The sequence below is a fragment of the Gadus chalcogrammus genome, chromosome 20 (assembly GCF_026213295.1).
Source record: "Gadus chalcogrammus isolate NIFS_2021 chromosome 20, NIFS_Gcha_1.0, whole genome shotgun sequence".
Classification (NCBI taxonomy): Eukaryota; Metazoa; Chordata; class Actinopteri; order Gadiformes; family Gadidae; genus Gadus; species Gadus chalcogrammus.
Window position 1 is genome coordinate 2,277,413 of NC_079431.1, and position 20,334 is coordinate 2,297,746.

General features: G+C 46.6%; 2 protein-coding genes across 2 annotated transcripts; both read left to right on the forward strand.

Moving 5' to 3' along the window:
* Window positions 1-1,993: 1,993 nt before the first annotated feature.
* On the forward strand, window positions 1,994-4,368 carry LOC130373323 (cytochrome c-b). The gene is made up of 3 exons (XM_056579734.1): window positions 1,994-2,138; window positions 2,970-3,146; window positions 3,733-4,368. The coding sequence occupies exons 2-3, from the start codon at window positions 2,975-2,977 to the stop codon at window positions 3,876-3,878; spliced, it is 318 nt and encodes a 105-aa protein (XP_056435709.1). The 5' UTR covers window positions 1,994-2,138; window positions 2,970-2,974; the 3' UTR covers window positions 3,879-4,368.
* A 768-nt stretch (window positions 4,369-5,136) lies between these two features.
* pde11a (phosphodiesterase 11a) lies at window positions 5,137-20,138 on the forward strand. Its single transcript, XM_056580326.1, has 8 exons — window positions 5,137-6,294; window positions 7,277-7,435; window positions 15,266-15,355; window positions 16,389-16,529; window positions 17,178-17,242; window positions 18,803-18,935; window positions 19,641-19,716; window positions 20,038-20,138. Exons 1-8 carry the CDS (start codon window positions 5,503-5,505, stop codon window positions 20,136-20,138), a joined length of 1,557 nt encoding a protein of 518 aa, XP_056436301.1. The 5' UTR covers window positions 5,137-5,502.
* Window positions 20,139-20,334: the final 196 nt, after the last annotated feature.

The window sequence follows — 20,334 nt, forward strand, 5'->3', positions numbered from 1 at the left end:
GAGGAGCTTTTCGGTTGTTGTACTGCTGAACTACATGGGGAAAAAATTATAAGAATAATGGTTGGATAGCTTGGATAACAAGAAATGGATAGATTAATTAGCTTCGTCTCTTTGTGTCTGTAAAACGACCATAGTTACCAAACATACGAAATAGGAAGGACTGCCCCCTAGTGGTTCCAAGTGTCTCATTTTTTATTTTTGTTGTATTTTTTTATTTTAGTGAATAAAAGGTGTTGGAACACTATCACAGTTTTATCAGATGTAATAATAATACGAATAATAATATAATAATACGAACATGATAAAATAACTAATATTTGCAATAAACAGACCAAGATGCAGTCACCACCACCAATATAAGCTTGTCATTTCCATAGCTCGGCAATGGAGTAAATATATGACATTTTGATAGACATACAATGACTTATGTGACAAATAATATACCATAGCAGCACAGTCACAGTATTATGTTTGTGGCTTCCGGTTTAGTATTATCAGTGTCCGGTTTTGACACTTAACCCCCTCCCCCCCATACACACGCACACACACACACACGCACGCACGCACGCACGCACACACACACACACACACACACACACACACACACACACACACACACACACACACACACACACACACACACACACACACACACACATACACACCCGGATGTGTGTGTGTGTATGTGTTAAACACATCCTTGCCACTGGTTTATTGGTTTCAGAGTGGACTGTTACCAAGCCACTACTAGGTAATAGAGTATGCTGGTACGGTCATCAGCAGTTAATTTCAATATCGGCCCGGCTAAATCTCATTTAACTCTGCTGAAACAGCACATTGGGAGTTAAGATCACACTAGCATATGCCTCAGTAATATTTCCTACCGATATGATCATAGTTAACTAGTGTGTATCTGTGTGTGTGTGTGTGTGTGTGTGTGTGTGTGTGTGTGTGTGTGTGTGTGTGTGTGTGTGTGTGTGTGTGTGTGTGTGTGTGTGTGTGTGTGTGTGTGTGTGTGTGTGTGTGTGTGTGTGTGTTTGATATACTCACTTTAAAGCATTTGAACATAAATGTGCATTTTAACCAATCAAATCCAATTGCCATAATAAGTCATTGTTAAATATAAATCAATACAGTCCGAAGTTAACAAACCACATGACCGGGCTGGAAGTAATGGGATGACGTGGGATGACGTCAGGGAGACCAGGAAGTTTGCTGATAAATTAGCTAAAAAAGCACTGGAATTAGACCAAACAGATATTCACATTCCATTGGGCAAAGGTGATGCTATATCATTAATTAAATCAGAGGTTATGTTAAGGTGGCAAGATGAATGGGAGTCAGAGAGTTCAGCAAGATACTACCATAGGAACCAGAGCAGTGTTGGAGGGAAAATAATCACCTCAAAGGGGCTAAACAGAAATGAAGAAAAGTTGTAATATTGTCACAAGGTTGAGATTAGGTCATACTGGACTTGCTTCCACTCTAGCAATAATAGGTCAAAGTAATGTATGCTCTGAGTGCAAAGTTCTTGAGGATGTTAATCATGTTTTATTTAACTGTAAGAAATTTGACCAGCACAGGCAGAATTGGAAAGAACTGGATGAAGAAAATGACATTCAGAATATTTTTGAATATAAGGAATGGGGGGACAAAGAAGCAGGTATTTTGTTATGTATCTTAATAATACTGAACTAATCAGAATAATTTAACCTTAAATATATATATATATATATATATATATATATATATATATATATATATATATATATATATATATATATATATATATATATATATATAATTATTATTCATTTATATATTTTGTTAGTTCATTCATTTTGGTTTATTTTGTTTGGTTACATGTTTTTTCTCTGAATTTATTTTTATGATCATTTGCCAACGTCCTTGTTACACACTGCTGTGTAGTAGTCCAGTAGGGGGCGGTATATAGTGAAAAGCTATGATCCGCCATTAAACAGAAGAAGAAGAAGAAGAAGAAGAAGAAGAAGAAGAAGTAGAAGAAGTAGAAGAAGTAGAAGAAGAAGAAGAGACCAGGAAGTGTGGCATTACACCGGGTGCCGAACAGAGTTTTGAGTTTCTGAAGTTTGACTATCTGAACTGATCCCACACACACGGTAAGAAATTGTTGCTCTCAAGGAACATTATTGTTATAATGCGTTCTTTCTTTGGTGTGCTTACTAATTACTACTTCATAAGTGTTATATAGGTGTTCCATTTTGCGTTACTACTAATGAAACTAATTTTAATTGTATCCACACCCAATTAGTCATTGGAAATGTTGATAAACACTTAACTAGCAACATCATAGACATATTGACTCGATATGTATTTACATGATATATCTTATGTATTCATTTTTCTGAGATGTTCTTACCAGTTTTTCGAACTTTAACTTGAATGGTTATGATCACGGTGCTTTTATGTGATTCTTTTTGTGTGTGTGTGTGTGTGTTGTGTGGAAATGGCCGATCACAGCCTAATCCAATAGACTTTGAAAGGGCATTTGTGTTACAATATTATCATTAGGCCTCATTAAGAGGACGTTTCACCTTAAAGATACCTGTAGGAAAAAACGTTGCGCAACCACAGAAGTGGTCACACGAGGTCACTACACCCAGGTTATGAAACCCAGAGGCTGGTGTATCATTTCATAAGGAATGAAGTGATCTCTCCTGTTTGAGGCTTGTGTAAAGATGCATGTATGAATGTAGGGACATCACTCTGTTAGGGGAGGCTTGTGCTAAGCTTTATTTATTAATGCAGCGACTATCAAGTAGTTACCATAACTTAAGCTATATGTAAAATGACTTGTGTTTCGAATACATAATAAGCCATACTTTTCATACTAGAATCTATGTTTATAAAATAGAAAACATACACGCTACTAACTTTTTTTCTCTTCATGTAGCTATATAATGTTTAAAAAAATGTTTTCTTTGTTACAGGAACCATGCCTGCCGACATTGCCAAGGGAAAGAAGTCTTTTGTCCAGAAGTGTGCCCAATGCCACACAGTAGAAAATGGTGGGAAGCACAAGGTCGGGCCGAACCTCTGGGGTCTGTTTGGGCGGAAGACAGGGCAGGCAGACGGCTACTCGTACACGGACGCCAACAAGAGCAAAGGTAACCGAGGAGGATCAGGTTTATGTTTGGAAATTCATACTTAGGGCATTCAGCTGATGCTTTTAGTCCAAAGGAACTTGGAACCATTCACGCATTCACCAATGGCGGGAGCAGTTGAGGTGAGGTGTCTTGCTCAGGTACACTCGTATAGGAGGCGCCAGGGATCGAACTAGCAACCTTCCGGGTTACCTCCTGGATATTAGATCCATCCAGTTATGCCTTCAAATCCAGGCTAAAAACCCACCTTTATTCCCTGGTCTTCCTTGTTCCCTAACCCTGTACTCCTGCTCATTCTTCGTTGTTTGCCCTGACATTGAAGGTTTATGTTTATATAATTATGACTTTTGGTCCAATGTGTTTTTTATTTTATTTGGTATTTTTAGTTATCCACTGTACAGCGCTTTGGTCAGTTTACGCTGTGTTTAAATGTGCTTTATATATTAAATTGACTTACTTACTACAGGTCAACCCAGTCTCCACTGCCTGATCTCTTTGCGCCTCATAGTAGCGGTTGATTTAGAGGAAACCATGTCGGTGTTGTTTGTGGCGTCTGCTTCATTCCCTTAAAAACCAAAATGTCCCCCAGGAATCACCTGGGACGAGGACACGTTGATGGTGTACCTGGAGAACCCAAAGAAGTACATCCCAGGAACCAAGATGATCTTCGCCGGCCTCAGGAAGAAGACCGAGCGAACCGACATCATCGCCTACCTGAAGTCCGCCACTTCATAATGGCGTCCGAGACCGTTGACCTACAATGTACTTTTTCCTGTTGTTACTGCACGGGGTGTTACTAGTTCTACCGGTGGTGGGCGGCCATTTTAAGTATCGACCGATATTCCTTTTTTTATTCGCTGGGTTCCTCTTTAAGATCTACTACGTGTGGGGTAGGGGCTGACGTGTCCGTTACCTGAATGCAGCAACTCCGGCCTTTGGCGTTCTATTGCACAGCTGTATCTGTTTCTTATGTTGACTGAGACCAAAGCCCTGGTTCTGTTGGGTATTTTTTTAGGTGTTTTTCTCTCTATATATTTACACTGTTTATTCATTACTGTTCTGAGAGGCCAAAAAGCTGTATTTTTATATTCTAGTGCAATGCAACATATTTTTATTCTGTCAATGATTGATTTAATATCGCCTGAAAGTGCCTTGATGGGTTTCTGTAAGGGGTCTTACACTAACTTAAGTCTACTATTCAAATAAAATATATTTCGCTAAGTGATTTTCTTTCATGGACAAACCTTACTCCTACCATTGAACAAAGATGTTTTCAATCGTCAGTTGACGGGTCCATGTGATGTGGGGAAACGTATGACTGAAATGAAGCATTCGAGGTCTGATATTCAAGTCTAGTAAAAGTTGGACTATAGCTCCATCTAGCGTTCTGAAGGATCCACTGCAAATACTCGGCATCAGGTGTAAATGTGATACGGCCACCAATGAAATGTAAACGAGTTAAGAAACAAAATTCAAATTAAGCCAGTATAATTAAAACACCCATTGTACATTTTTTACATTGCAATTTCCAATGCGTCCTGCATGATGGTAAGATCTGCACAGATATGAAGGCTGGATAATGGTGATATATCTACAAGCCTTTCAACTGTATACATGAAATATGTATTTAGTACAAGTAACATAAAGCAAGAACAGAAATACTTCGCTCGGTCTTATCTTTCTTTGTACAGTGACGACCGCTGATGCTGCATATACTTTGACGCGTAAAAGTAGGATATATATACACACCAAAAGGCTGATAACTCAAGAAAGAAGCCAACGGCATCGATTCTATTTTCCTGTGTTTAGTTATTGTCTCCCACCGGTCGATGCTCTGAGAAGATGCTCCTTCTGTGCGATGACGTGCACGTCAGCATCCTCCAGCCATTGTTGCCAGATTGGGCTGGAAATTTGGCCCAATCTGGCAACACTGCCTCCAGCGCGCCGTTCGCCAACACCGTCATTTGCGCACAGAAGCTCTGCTCGACGGAGATGCTCCAGTCCAGAGTGGCTGAGTCGAGGAAAGAGTGACCGTCCAGGCTACAGGGGGATCGTATCTGGTTCTATACTATGGATCTGCTGGATATGTTTCCTTATGTTTTAATGATTCACGGCCCAAAGTGAGGAGATGTCAGAGGGAATATGCGGGCGCTTCGGAGAGTCTCCAGCAGCACCGCTCCCAATCACGGAGGTTGGGATCGTATCCGCGGGTCCTCCGCGGGAGGTATGCCTTTGAGGAAGTTGTGGTGTCAACGGATTCTCTACTTTGATCCCCGATGAGAGATGGTACGTGATAATTATCTAACTGTAACTTCATGGATTTGATGATACTGACGTGACATCCAGCTGAAGTACAGACATGGCAATGTCCAACATGGTCTTCTCGGACGTGGAAACTTTTCTGGACACGCACCCGGAGTTATTCGAGGATTATTTAAACCGAAAGGGGAAGCAAAGCATGGTGGAGAAATGGCTCAAGACTCACCCGGCGAGCAAACCAACCGCGTCCTCCGCTCAGGTCGCCGCGGAACCGGAGAAACCGTACGCGCGTAAAGAGAGCTGGGCGAGCCGGGGCGACGGCACCCAGAGGCGTGCGTCGCAGAAGGAGCTCCGCACGACATTCGCCCGGTCCAAGGCCATGAACTGCAACAGAACTTACGACGAGAACGTTAATACCCGGGCTCAGGAACCGCTGACGAGCATGAGGAGACGAGCGCTTCTCCGGAAAGCCAGCTCCCTGCCCCCGACCACCGCACACATCCTCAGCGCCCTGCTGGAGTCCCGCGTCAACATCCCCCAGTACCCCTCCACCGCTGTGGACTTTAAGTACTACCTCAAGGAGCACAACGAGCGGGAGTTCTTCCTGGAGCTGGTGAAGGACATCTCGAACGATTTGGATATAACCAGTCTGAGTTACAAGATCCTGGTGTTCGTGTGCATCATGGTGGACGCGGACCGCTGCTCTCTGTTCCTGGTTGAGGGCTCGGCCAACAAGAAGACGCTCGTGTCGAAATTCTTTGACGTGCACGCTGGGATTACAATCTTACCTTCTTTGAGGAATTCCGACGAAGTGCAGGTTCCCTGGGGGAAAGGCATCATTGGATATGTGGCTGAGCACGGGGAGACCGTAAACATCCCTGATGCTTATCAGGTATGTCTGTCTGTGTGTCTGTGTGTCTGTGTGTCTGTCTGTCTGTCTGTCTGTCTGTCTGTCTGTCTGTCTGTCTGTCTGTGTGTGTCTCTCTCTCTCTCTCTCTCTCTCTCTCTCTCTCTCTCTCTCTCTCTCTCTCTCTCTCTCTCTCTCTCTCTCTCTCTCTCTCTCTCTCTCTCTCTCTCTTGAATTAGAGATGTATAGGAGCGCGGTGTTGGTGAGCGTGGGGGGTCAAAGCATCATTTCATTGTTTAAACTGTTGAATTGTCTCGATGCAACAGTGCATCCATCGCATTTGGGCCACCTGTAGCCAGTGCAAATATCAAATGCCAGGAAGATCTAATTAAAAAGGAAGTGCACTACACTACACCAGAACAAAATACAAAAATACATCTGGAGAATATAACGAGCAAGCTCTTTTATATGTTTACGGCAGGCCTATTGCAGGTGCCACTATGAACCCCCATTTCCAGCTGCTTCTACTGTTGCTGACTGTTTAACTGACAAGACATGAATAGATAATTTGGACACCTTCAAGCCTGTTTATGTGTTGTGTAGCTGTTGTTGTTGACTAAGTAGGAGGTAAAGAAGGCCGATTGAAACCACTAGCTGTCAGTGTTGACGGCATTTGATGACTACACACAATTCAATTGTGTGTAGCTACAAGCCATGTATAGTCTCCATGACATGTGTAGGCTACAAGTCATGTATAGGCTCCGTAACATGTGAAGCCTCCATTCATTGTGTAGGCTACATAACATGTCTAGGCTTCATGACATGCACTGTGTAAATTACATGACATGTAAAGTCTCCATAACATGTGTAGCCTCCATAACATGTGCAAGTTCCATGCATTGTGTCAAGCAACATGACATGTGTAGGCTCCATCCATGAGTAGGTGAGCCAGGTGTAGGCTATACGACCAGGGTGGGCTGTGACAATGTGTGTCTGCGCCGTGTGCGTCCTCTCCCACCGACGGCAGGACCGCCGCTTCAGCGACGAGATCGACAAGATGACGGGCTACAAGACGCAGTCGCTGCTGTGCATGCCCATCCACAACAGCGACGGCGAGGTCATCGGCGTGGCCCAGGCCATCAACAAGAGCCCGGGCGGCGCCCTCTTCACAGAGGAAGACGAGAGGGTAAACCCCGGACTGTCACACCCCTGACTGTCAAACCCTCGACTGTCCAACCCCTGACTGTCAAACCCTCGACTGTCAAACCCCCAACTGTCAAACCCTCGACTGTCAAACCCCCAACTGTCAAACTGCCGACTGTCAAACTCTCGACTGTCAAACCCCGGACTATCAAACCCTCGATTGTCAAACCCCAGACGTTCAAATCCCCGACTGTCAAACCCCGGACTGTCCAACCCTCGACTGTCCAACCCCCGACTGTCAAACCCTCGACTGTCCAACCCCCGACTGTCAAACCCTCGACTGTCAAACCCCCGACTGTCAAACCCTCGACTGTCAAACCCCCGACTGTCAAACCGCCGACTGTCAAACCCCCGACTGTCAAACCTCCTGAACTATAATGCATACTATTGGGGAGCCCTGCTGGCTCACTGGGTATAGAGCGCGTACGATGAAGGCTCAGTCCCGATCGCAGCGACCCGGGTTTGGATCCCGCCGATGGTTCTTCTGCTGCATGTCCTCCCATCTCTCTCCCAGATCTTCCTTCCTATCTCACTCTATCATAAAGCATGAAAAAATGCAAAAATAAATCTTCTTCTCATAAAAAATTAGTAAATGACCAGCTCCCGCTCTCACAATGAACATGTATGGGCATTGATGCGTAAACAAACATTAAAGTTCACATGGTCGTGGAGGAAAGGATGTGAGGAGGTAGGAAGGGAGGACTTGTGTGGATGATACCTGCGGCGTGTATCCACCGTGGGTCCTACTTATAGGCAGCATCAGGCAGCAACTCTGCTGCAAGTACATTTAAGATCAAGGAAACCCTCCTGTTCTCAATCAGCACTGGGAAATGTTGAGTTCATCACAGCATAGGCGATTATATGATCTGTCACACAGTGAAATAATATCCATATACAATGTACACATTACCAATTGCTTTAGCTTTAATTGAAGAAAAACGAATATCATGGAGGTGGAGGAGAAGTGGTTTATTTAAGGAGATCTGGCCTTACTTATAACTTGGGAGACCCCCCTGACACCCGCACCTGCAAGAGACGGGGACTGGTGTGAAACGCCTGCGGCTGTGTTTATGTGTTGTTTACAGTCTGGTGTGTCGTTTCCCAGAGTGGCATTGCGTTGGCCTTCCATTGACATGCTGTTTGTATGTCCTCTCGTGCCTGGAAGGAGGGACCCCCACTCTGGGTTCCTTCTCAGGTTCCCAGCGTGGTTATGGGGGAGATTATTCTACTTGCTCTGGTGAGGGCCAGGGTTATGGGAGTGTCATAACCTGTGGCCTGTGAAGCCCTTTGAGACTGGGACAGTGATTAAGGGCTGTACAAATACTGAGGACTTGAATTGACTTGGTTTACAGCCTTGGTTTACAATATGAAGTCTGGATTAAATTGTATGTTCATAACTTACAAACCAGTGTACTTAAATCGAATCCAAATAGAAAGAAGATGCAATTTGAATAATGAGCAAAAATTAAATGGCTTCATTGAATCCATTATTTGGCAAATATACATTCATATATTGTCTTTATGTTCTATTTTTCTCGTCCAAGGCTGTTGCTCTGAACACATGACACGTATTCACAAGGGTTACCTTCTGTTCTTCATAAATGGGGAACATCCTTATTTTTTCCTCCATTGCACATTTTCAGAAGGCTTCACGTTGCATCAGCATCATGCTAATGCAGCGATGGCTGCGGCAGAACATGTCAGGGAGAACACCATGAGCAGAACGCGGCGAGCGAGCAAGCAGGGGCCTCAGACGGCTCTGAAATGACAACAATAAACACAAACACTATAAAGCCACGCAGCCTTTCGTCTCTCCCACCGTAAAGTAACACCGCAATAAGAAGGCATTAGCGGGAGATAACGATTCAGCGGTATGAAAACGTACGGGGGTTTTCATATACTTAAATCTCGTGGGATGGGGAAACACTTTATTGTTTTTAAATGCCACACGGCCTTAATTGCGTTGTGCGGTGGGGCTTCAGTATATCCTGCCGGGCGGAACTCCTTGGGGGAGATCACATGCTTCTAAAGCACGTGTGTAATTGCATCGTCTCATTATCTTCCATCGAAGGCAATTTAATTTATTTAACTTGGTTCTGGTGACCCTCGTACGCTCCCTCAAGATCATTCTCTCGTCGTCATAATCTCTCTGTTTTTGTGTTGCATAGGGTTCGTATGATTGTCTTTTTAAAGCAGCCTTTCAATGGATGTGATGTCAAAGTCCCTCGGTGCGATTGTTGTTAAACACCTGATGTTTCCGATAAGAACAATCCTTAAAAATAAAATGTGTAATGCTTATAGTGCATAATGAGAGTTCTATGTCAGACAGAAAAGGATTCGAACAAAAGCAATACATAATGCGTGCATATACGTTTTTAATCTTATAATTATGAATGCTTCTCTTCATGATTCTCTATTGACCAACTGAGCTGAGATATTTATTTTATTTCACACTTAACATCACTGCCGTGGTTTGGCTTATCCCAGGTAGCAGAAGTGTCGTTTTGCACCATATATTTCCATTCCTTACTGTGTATAAATGTCTACATCTATAGTCCTCATTTTGTTGTTATTCTTCCAAAAACAAGATGCAATCCACACCCGCCCCCCTCTGAGTGACAGCTCAATTAAACCAATCGGAATGAGCGAGTCTGTCTCACCCTGCCTTGCTTCAGGGTGTTGGGAGTATGAACCGTGTTGCCATGTCATGGGAGAGCAACACAGCACAGCTGCCTGAGTCGAGTTATGTAAAGACCCCCCCCCCCAACCCCCAACCCATGGTCGGCCCAATCAGACAGCTGGGTTTTTCCCGCCTGAACAACAGATCCTAGTGCTTCGCATTGGTGACATTTACGTCAAAGCGATTTTCAGTTGATGCTCTCTTGGCCCCAGAGCCAAGTACACGGAGATCTGAGTAATAAGCGGTCATATTCGGTTCGGGCCCCCAGTGATCTTTATGAGGGGGGCAAATGGCCTCCTCTTCTCCTTAGTTGTTGTTTCTTTATTGCCATTAAACAGGATTCCAGTGATTCTGTTTTGTTTTAATGACCTACGAGGATGAGCCTGGGAACCAGACAAATCTCGCAAGCTCATGTTTCATTTTCTCTGCAGAATAAGGTCTGCCCCCCCCTCCCCCACCAAATAAAAAGATTTCTGTCCGGTACGACGTCGACCGACCAATCACAACCTTTTATCCGATATGAGGCGGGAAAAATACGATGACGGTGCAAAGGATTTTCAGTTCCAAAAAAGATGGCTGCCGGTCTGTTATCTATCAGCTATATTTTAACTAAAAGAAGAGCAAATGACTGCACTTTAAGCTATTGTTGAGATGAAAGGTGTATTTCGTTTCTCAGTGCTACGGTTTCCTCGCTGTGATTGGCTGTGGGCCTTTTCAATTGCATCGATGCGATTTGGTCTGCGCCCATTGGTGACGCCCCTTTGAAAGCTAAAATGATCAGAGAGGTTCCAGACTAATTTCAGTTTGCAATTCGTCTGGTGATGCCAGGCTAATCAAGGGTAGCCTAGCTATTGGTTCTCAGGCATGGCCGTATAAAGGAAGACTCTTGGATTTACCCCAAATTTGTAAAGACTGAATTATTATTTGTGTCTTGAAATAACATAATAATCATAACTGCAATGTCAGAGTGACAGTATGAGTAGGCCTACCCAATGATCTTACTGTATCAGCAAACAACTGAAAAGGTCAAAGATGAAGACCTCATTGCACAAAATTAACATGTTGTTCATTTTCTTGCATTATTTCTATTGTAAAAATAGAACCTATCCTACCTATCTTTTCACATCTATTTTTTCAGTGTATTTCCTAGGATTGCCAGAGTCCCTCATCAGCTATTATTTAGTGAAATGCTCCATCTGTTTCGAGTTGGCTCTCTTCTCTCTGTGAGCCAATTCAGACTTTAGACCCGGTTAGTTTCTACCAATCAGGGCATCTCTTCCCTGATTGGTTCGGGGATGACATTTGGCCTGGCAATCACAGTTGGCTGAACGCAACACTTCTCAATGGCGTTGAAACATAGTGAACGTTTCTTTAGTCGCTTACTTTCAAAATCTTTCTCCCTCCACTCTTTTACTTACTCGCATTACAACTCTTGAATAATACCTAACGCACCTTTAACTGAACGTTTTAAATGGCTTATTTGTCTCGAGACCAGGCCTTCACCCGTGAGACCCTCAGCAGGTGTTGCGTAAGGCACAGAGTGACAGTGTTGTTTATGTTGATAGAGGATCATTCATCAGGACTAATTGGTTGCGCACTCTTTTTCAGCAGAACAAATTAGCTGGGATGAGCGATCCGTTATTACTGGGCAGCGCGGTGTCACGGAGGTGCTGTTAATTGACCGCGCTGTTTGTTACCGAGTCAGCTATGGTGTATATGGGTTTAGTGTGGTGGAATGTACGCGAACTCTAATAAGGAGGGGATCAACTGTTTTTTTCTGTTATATTAAACACTAATAGACTTGCATTTCACTATCTTTGGTCCTATTTTACATATTTCTTATCTATATGTGTTTTTTTTACCTAATTCAAATGTTGTTTTTGAAACACAGGACACTTTTAATAGACTTACATTTCAGTAGCATTTCACTACCTATTTTGTCTTTATTTATGTTTACCGATTTCAAATTTTGATCTGAAACACAGGACTCTTTTAAACCCATTGCCTCCATGAAGCTGTGTTCATAGCACTGCAAGCCCCGAAGCTGTTCCTCGCTTCAAAGGCTTCTGTTAAAAAGGCCTTCTAAAACAGAAACGTACGCCTTCTCCAAAAAATAGTTTATTTATCTTGAGGGATTAAGCTGCCAGTGTTTGAGAGCGGACGAGGCGTAGACAAAGTTGTATACAGAGAGCAGTGTGACTGAACCGGGGCAGAACGTCGCCCTGACGCAAGATGTTCCCCTCAGCCCTCCTGCGGTCCCTCACGGTGCTAATTATTCATGTTTAATCGCAACCCCTCGATCACAGCATCGCCTCGTTTGATTCAGCATTCGTGAACTCTAGTGTAACAACAGCGTATACCCAACACAGCAACAGAGCCGGACTTTTTGCCTCACTGAATCTTTCTTGGCCGTGCCATTGTGGTTTTTAATTCATTCCGATGCATTTCATGACAAATGCATCGCAACGAAGCCATGAGTTAAAACCACCAGTCCAGCATTATTGGAGGGGCATAGCATGTGCATGCAGGTAGAGGTAGGCATCCGTTCACAACCTGTAATTACTATTTTATTGATACAGTAATAAAAGGGAGAATTTTTACACATATTCGATGGCACCACTATAAACGCAATCATTGCTAAATTAATATTGGGGGTGAGAAAGTGCAAGCAGAACACTTCTACGCAATATCCTATAATATATAATAATCATATAATATTCAGAAGAAAGGGTATCTGTATTCTGTTATTGCTGCTGCATTAAATTGACTCTCCCCATATGCCGCCTCACTTGCAGTCACTTCTATTGCGTCTGCATAGGCAGATGCAGCATGATCAACAACACAAACACAACAACACACCACCGGTTGCAGTGTGTCGGCATTAAGCAGCAGGTTTCCACTGCCCCACTACACGTGTAACACACACAGAGAGTCGTGTTGGGGTTAGACGTTAGAGGACAGCTCGCCTCTCACTAGCCTCTGCTAGTGAGTCGTGTTATTAAAACCGCTCTTTACCGCTCAGTGCACAGGTCTCCGGGCTTGTTTGTACTGCGGCCCCGGTATAATGGCCCCGGCTGACAGGACGTAATTAGAGCGAGCAGCGATGTCTCTCCGACCGCTCGTTCCACGGGCGGATCCATAGCCGAGTCCCCAACGTCCGTCCACCTAATGAAGCGGCTCCTGGCGGGGCTATCGACGGCCGCAACGGCGGCTCCGCACCGCAGCGTTATGAGAGAATTCCAGGGAAGAGGAACTGGGAAGAGCTTTGTGTGTGTGTGTGTGTGTGTGTGTGTGTGTGTGTGTGTGTGTGTGTGTGTGTGTGTGTGTGTGTGTGTGTGTGTGTGTGTGTGTGTGTGTGTGCGCGTGCGTGCGTTTGCGTCTGTGCGTCTGTGTGTCTGTGTGCTTGTGCGTGTGTGTGTGAGCTTTCAGTTTTATATATATTTTTATTCCACGAGAGACAGTCCACGTGCATTCGGCGGAGAGTGTATTTGTAACGGAGAGAGTGTCGCGGAGAGTTTGTGTGCTGGGGGTGTGACGGAGTGACTGGGGCTTGTTTACTTGACTCGTTAGTTGCGGGATGGCGTTGTGTCAAGTGATGCATTATGTAAGAGGTGGTTTATGGAATTTAATATGACGCGGAGGCGGGGCCGTGTTGCTCTGTTTTGATTTGAGTTTCTCAATTACTTTACTTTTCCGTTGAACAGTGATCATTAATAATTCATTCGTTCATTCATACAGTAATGAAATATGGTTCTATATATATATGTCTATGGGAGCCAAATGAAATATGGTGTATTATATACGTGTGTGTGTGTGTGTGTGTGTGTGTGTGTGTGTGTGTGTGTGTGTGTGTGTGTGTGTGTGTGTGTGTGTGTGTGTGTGTGTGTGTGTGTGTGTGTGTGTGTGTGTGTGCGCGTGCGTGTGTGTGCGTGCCTCTTTGTGTGTGCTAAATATACACAGACCGTGATACACACCAATTCTATATGCCATTATTTATAGTGTGTGCGTGCGTGTGTGCACACGTGTGTGTCTCTGCTTGAACCGTGCTTGTGTGTTAGTGTGCGTGTGCATGGCTGTTTGTGCGCTGAATATGTATAGACCCTACACACTTCCAATTGTATATGCCATTATTCACAGTGTGTGCGTGTGTGCTCCCATGTGTGTGTGTGTGTGTGTGTGTGTGTTTAATATATATGGGCCTCAAATACACACACTCGTCCATCTATGCCACGCTCTGCATGTCTAGGGAGCGCGGTTCCATGGGTTGCACTGCGTCTCTGATACCTTATCTCTCGGCCCAATGCGAAAGAGACCGCTCGGTATCTGCGGCTGCAGCCGAGCCCCCCCCCTCACTCATGTATTGTGGAGAGCTTTCCTTTCTCCTGGACCCTCCGGTCCCAGCGGGCGGGCTGATAAACATTAGCCAGTGTCGAAGGCCGGGGTTTGCATTGTTGACACAATCGGCCCGATGCTAAAGATAGCTATAGCATCACAGAAGGGGCGGAGTGTGGAAGCAAACAACCTAAATTGTCTTGGTTCCTCGTCGTGGAGTCTAGAGGCCCCTCGGATTGGCCCCTCAGAGGCAGGCGCCCGGGGCCCCAGCCCCTCTGTCACCCCACAGCCGTCTGAATGACACCTCTTCAGCGACGCACCGTGGAGCACACAGAGGCCCAGAGTCGCTGTACGTTATAGATCGGCGGTGCTCATGAACAATACGACATCATAATCATCAATATTCAATGAGGCAGCGCCCGGGAGTTATTTTTGTATTATTGGACAAAAGAAGCGGTATAATCAAACGGGAAATGGCGCACGGATCAATTGTTCGCCCGGAGGCGCTCGTGGTCAAACCACGCGTGGAACGGTAAAGTGTCAACTGAATTGATGAAGTTGTCCTGGCAATTCATGTTTCTAATGGAAGGCTATTTTTTCCTTGTTTAAAAATAGGTGCGATCTAAAATTTCCAATCAATTTCCCCTAGAGTCCCGTCTAGTTTCTGTGTGCGTCCGTGTTCGCTCGCAGTCCCATGAATATTCAAAGCGTTTTACGTCTTTACGTCTCTCATTCATAGTAGTGAATGAGAGACGTAGAAGGAAGGCAGTAGAAGGCAGCTCACCCCTGATGTCCCAACAGGTGCTCCAGATGTACCTTCCCTTCTGTGGGATCGCCATCTCCAACGCCCAGCTCTTCGCCGCCTCCAGGAAGGAGTACGACAGGAGTCGGGTAAGGGGCACTCATCCCATCACATGACCAGCCAGCCCCCCCCCCCCCCCCCCCCCTCCTAGCACCACCACCCACACCCACCCACCCACGCTTCCCCCCTCCATCGCTGGGATCAGCATTCCCTCCGTCCGCGCCTGCTGCTGACAGCGAGGCAAAGTATTGATCAGCAGGAACATACTTGCTGCCACTGCAGTGTGTCTGTGTGTGTGTGTGGGGGGGGGCAACTCCTCCCCCAGCTACACTCACCGGTCGGTGGGTGGGGATGGGGAGCATGGTTTTGGGGGGGGGGGGGGGGGGGGGGGCTGGGGAGGGCTCTAAATCAGACGGGGAACATCTACACAGGCACTAATGCATGTCAGCCATTGATCTCTGGTCGAAGACAACGTCATGGGACTGATCACTGTGACGGAGAACGGAGGAGGAGGAGGAGGAGGAAGAGGAGGAGGAGGATGGAGGAGAAGAAGGAGGACCAGGAGGGGGAACAGGAGGAAGAGGGGGAGCAGGTGGGGAAAGAGGGCGACGACAAGGAGAAGGCGGAGGAGTGGAACGAGGAGAAGGAGGCGAAGGTGCAGGAAGAGGTTGAGGTGTAGAATGGGGAGGAGATGGAGGAGGAGGAGGAGGAGTAGAATGAGGAGGAGGAGGAGGTTGCGTAGTAGAATGAGGAGAAGGTGGAGAAGGTGGAGGAAATGGAGGAGGTGGAGGCGGAGGAGGAGCAGAATGAGGAGGAGGTGGAGGAGGAGGTGGTGGAGTAGAATGAGGAGAAGGTGGAGGAAATGGAGGAGGTAGAGGAGGTGGAGGAGGAGGAGGAGGAGCAGAATGAGGAGGAGGTGGAGGAGGAGGTGGTGGAGTAGAATGAGGAGAAGGTGGAGGAGGAGGAGGAGGAGCAGAATGAGGAGGAGGAGGAGGAGAATGAGGTGGAGGAGGAGGAGGAGTAGAATGAGGAGGAGGTGGAGGAGGTGGTGGTGGAGTAGAATGAGGAGGAGGTGCGTGAGTTGGAGGATGTTCACCACCCTTCTCGCCCTGCCGTGGCCAGGCGCTTCTAGAGGTGGTGAACGACCTGTTTGAGGAGCAGACGGACCTGGAGAAGATCGTCAGGAAGATCATGCACCGCGCCCAGACGCTGCTCAAGTGCGAGCGCTGCTCCGTGCAGCTCCTGGAGGACATCGAGTCCCCGGTACAAACACACACACACACACACACACAGGCACACACACACAAACACACACACACACACACACACACACACACAGGCACACACACACAAACACACACACACACACACACACACACACACACACACACACAGGCACACACACACACACACACACACACACACACACACACACCACACACCACACACACACACACACACACACACACACACACACACACACACACACACACACGCGCATACAAACAATCATACACACATACATACATAAGAACATACACATACACACATGGACTCACGCGAGCACAAGCACATACACAAATGCATGCACACACATGAGCACACACACGCACGCACACATACACGCACGCGCATGCACACAAACGTGCGCACACACTTACATTCACATAGCCATGTGCACACACACATTAATGCACTAACACACATACACATACCCATGTACACACACACACATAAACACACATACATTCACATACACGTGAACACTCACGCACGCACAGACACACATTCGAACATACACACATACAAACATACACATACACGTCCCTGTAGGTCAGCTGTGTGTGTCCGCCCCAGCCGTGTTCGTCCTGGTGAGTGTTGAGCCCCTCCTGGTCATGTGACCCTCTGCAGGTGGTGAAGTTCACCAAGTCCTTCGAGCTGCTGTCGCCCAAGTGCAGCGCAGACACCGAGAACAGGTACGGTGGGAGGTGAGCTTCACACACACGTGCACGTGCGCGCACGCACGCCATACACACACACACACATACAGAAGGCCTTTTGAACAGTGGCTCCACACTTGATTGACACACCTGATTCCCGACAGCCTCTCAGCAGTAGCACGGCCCGGTGAACGAGTGGCCGCACGTTGTGGCGTCCTTTATGGACGGAGACGGGGCGGTAGAAGGCCAAAGACAGATACTTCTCGTCCTGCGTCGACCGTAGCCCACTTGGTCGCCTAAAGGCGCCGGCCTTGGCAGCGATAACTGCAGTGGTCGTGAATATGACGCAATATCGCAGAAACGCAAGCTATAAAAAGTGTACAATAATCCAATCCCATCCGAGGCGGTATGTCTCACCAGGTGAAGTAGGGCTGTTCCTGCTTTGTGTTGCTGTTAGGGGGCACACGCTGGCTGTGTGTGTGTGTGTTTGTGTATGTAGGTGCGTGTGCCTGTGTGTGTGTGTGTGTGTGTGTGTATGTATGTGTGCGTGTGTGTGTGTGAGTGTTTGCAGCATGGAAACCAGTTGGGAGAGGGATCCATCGTGCGCTGCCTTGACTATCTCTTATGAAACCCATACGAGGTAATGCAGGATGCCGCAAGAGAGACACTTGTATGAATGTGACTGTATGAATAAACGTGACGTCAAAGGCTGAGCACACCGTACCATTCCACACGCACTTCCGAATCCCCATCCGCCCCCGAGACGGAGAGGGAGAGGGAGAGGAAGAGAGAGAGGAAGAGGAGAGAGGGAGAGGGAGAGGGAGAGGGAGAGAGAGAGAGAGAGAGAGAGAGAGAGAGAGAGAGAGAGAGAGAGAGAGAGAGAGAGAGAGAGGTAAGTTGTGAATACACTGCGTTTCTTCTCTCCTTCCCTGATTCAGTCAGTTTTAAAAGGTTTCTGTGGTTTCTTTATGCAATATCAGCCTATTCTCCGTGTTCTCTTCTCTGTTCACTGGGGAATTCAGTGGGCCGGTTGCTTCAAGAGGTTTGCTTGTGTTTTTACAATAGATAGTAGAGTTGATTTGAGCAAGCTACGGTCCTAAGAACACTTGGATGGGTCCAGGTGTACGTCCGACTGCACCGAGACACACAAGCTTGTGTCTCTGTGCCGTGATCACAAACAGATCGGACCCTGAAAGGGAAACAGAGGAAATGAAGGAGAGAGGGTTGTGGTTCCAAAGAGAGGGCTGAGGGAATGACGAGAATAGTATTTGAGAGGGATAACGAAGACGTGGTCAAGATGGAGATTAGATTCACAAGGGTGTCGAGAAGGGTCATGTGATGTTTATGATGTCATCATTGAATGCCCATGAAGGGCAAGTGAATTTAAAACAGAAGCAAACACCAACAGTGTTTTTGAGGAATGTCTCTTGAGTTGGAAGGAGACCGATTCATAATCGTTAAAGCAAAGCTTCTTGGTCGTACAATTGGCTTCAGAAATGAATTCTTTATAGTTGACTCGAGCTCGGTGTTGGTGTAATATACTGTCTCGAACTCGCTGTAATATGTCCTGTTTATCCTTTCCTCCTGCTCGCCCAGTTTCAAAGACAGCATGGAGCGGTCCTCCTACTCTGATTGGCTCATCAACAACAGCATCGCCGAGCTGGTGGCGTCCACCGGTTTGCCCGTCAACATCAGCGACGCCTATCAGGACCCCCGCTTCGACGCCGAGGTGACCGCTCCACTGCCCGAGTGTAAAGGACAAAAAAACACACTGACGTGCACATACACACTCTTAAAACACGTTCAGTACAACCGACGACAGCCCAAGATGAGCTTTAGATTCACATTTACATTCAGGGCATTTAGCAGACGTTTTTATCCAAAGCGACTAACAATAAGCACATCTGTCAGAAGAAAGTGAAACAATATATCGTCGGCACAGTAAGGATGTTCATAGAACCAATAGAGCCAAGCACTAACATGTGTTAGGTAAACCCCTCTCTCATATAAAACAAAGCTAGCTAGGATAAGATGCTGCATCAGATCGGGGACGCATGTTTTATTTTAAACGGTGTGGTAACAGCAAGCAGACAAATGGACACGCGTCCGTATCAAAAGTAACTCGCCGACATGTTTTATGCGTTTTAAAACGGTAAGGATTCGTGTTTGTCATCGCGGGGCTGTCGTAGTTCTTCAACGGCACCTCTTCTTCGCCGTGTCGACAGAGAGCCTCTCCTCCACTCAATATTGGATGTGTGGTTACCGCGGCGACATGGGGACTGGAACATATGCATACTTTAAGGGCTTTGACCTGGAAAACGCTGATGTGGAGCAGGCGGACGCGCGGCAGACTGTCAGCACGCGTCCCACGTGTACACGTAGCGCTCCTCACGCAAGCGGTGTCCTCCCTGTTTCCTGTTTCCTGTTCCTGTAGGCGGACCAGTTCTCCGGCTTCCACATCCGCTCGGTTCTCTGCGTGCCCATATGGAACAGCAACCACCAGATCATAGGTAGGCTCGCACATAATACACACACACACACGCAACCACACACGCACACACATATACACACACACACGCAACCACACATGCAGGCTCGCACCCGCGCACACACGCACATATACACGCACACACACGCACACACATATACACACACACACACAGAAATATACAGTACATGCACACACACACACACACACACACACACATACACACATATACAGAACATGCGCACACACACACACACACACAAACTCACACACACACACACACACACATGCGCGCATGGTGGTGGTGGTGTTGGGGGTCTGGCGTGGGGCCTGGATACTACAGAACCAGTCAGCCCCAGCAGCTCCTCCACACCGGCCCACTGGGATCCGATGGGAGGAGTCCTGAGCAGTGGGAGGAGTCCTGAGCAGTGGGAGGAGTCCTGAGCAGTGTGCAAAGCAATCAGCTCGGACTGACACCGACGATCACACTGCAAGACTCGGACTGGGTCTGTGTGTGTGCGGGTGTGTTTCTGTATGTGTGTGTGTGTGTGTGTGTGTGTGTGTGTGTGTGTGTGTGTGTGTGTGTATCTGTGCGTTGGTTTGTGTGTGTGTGTGTCCGTGCGTGTGCAAGTGTCTGTGA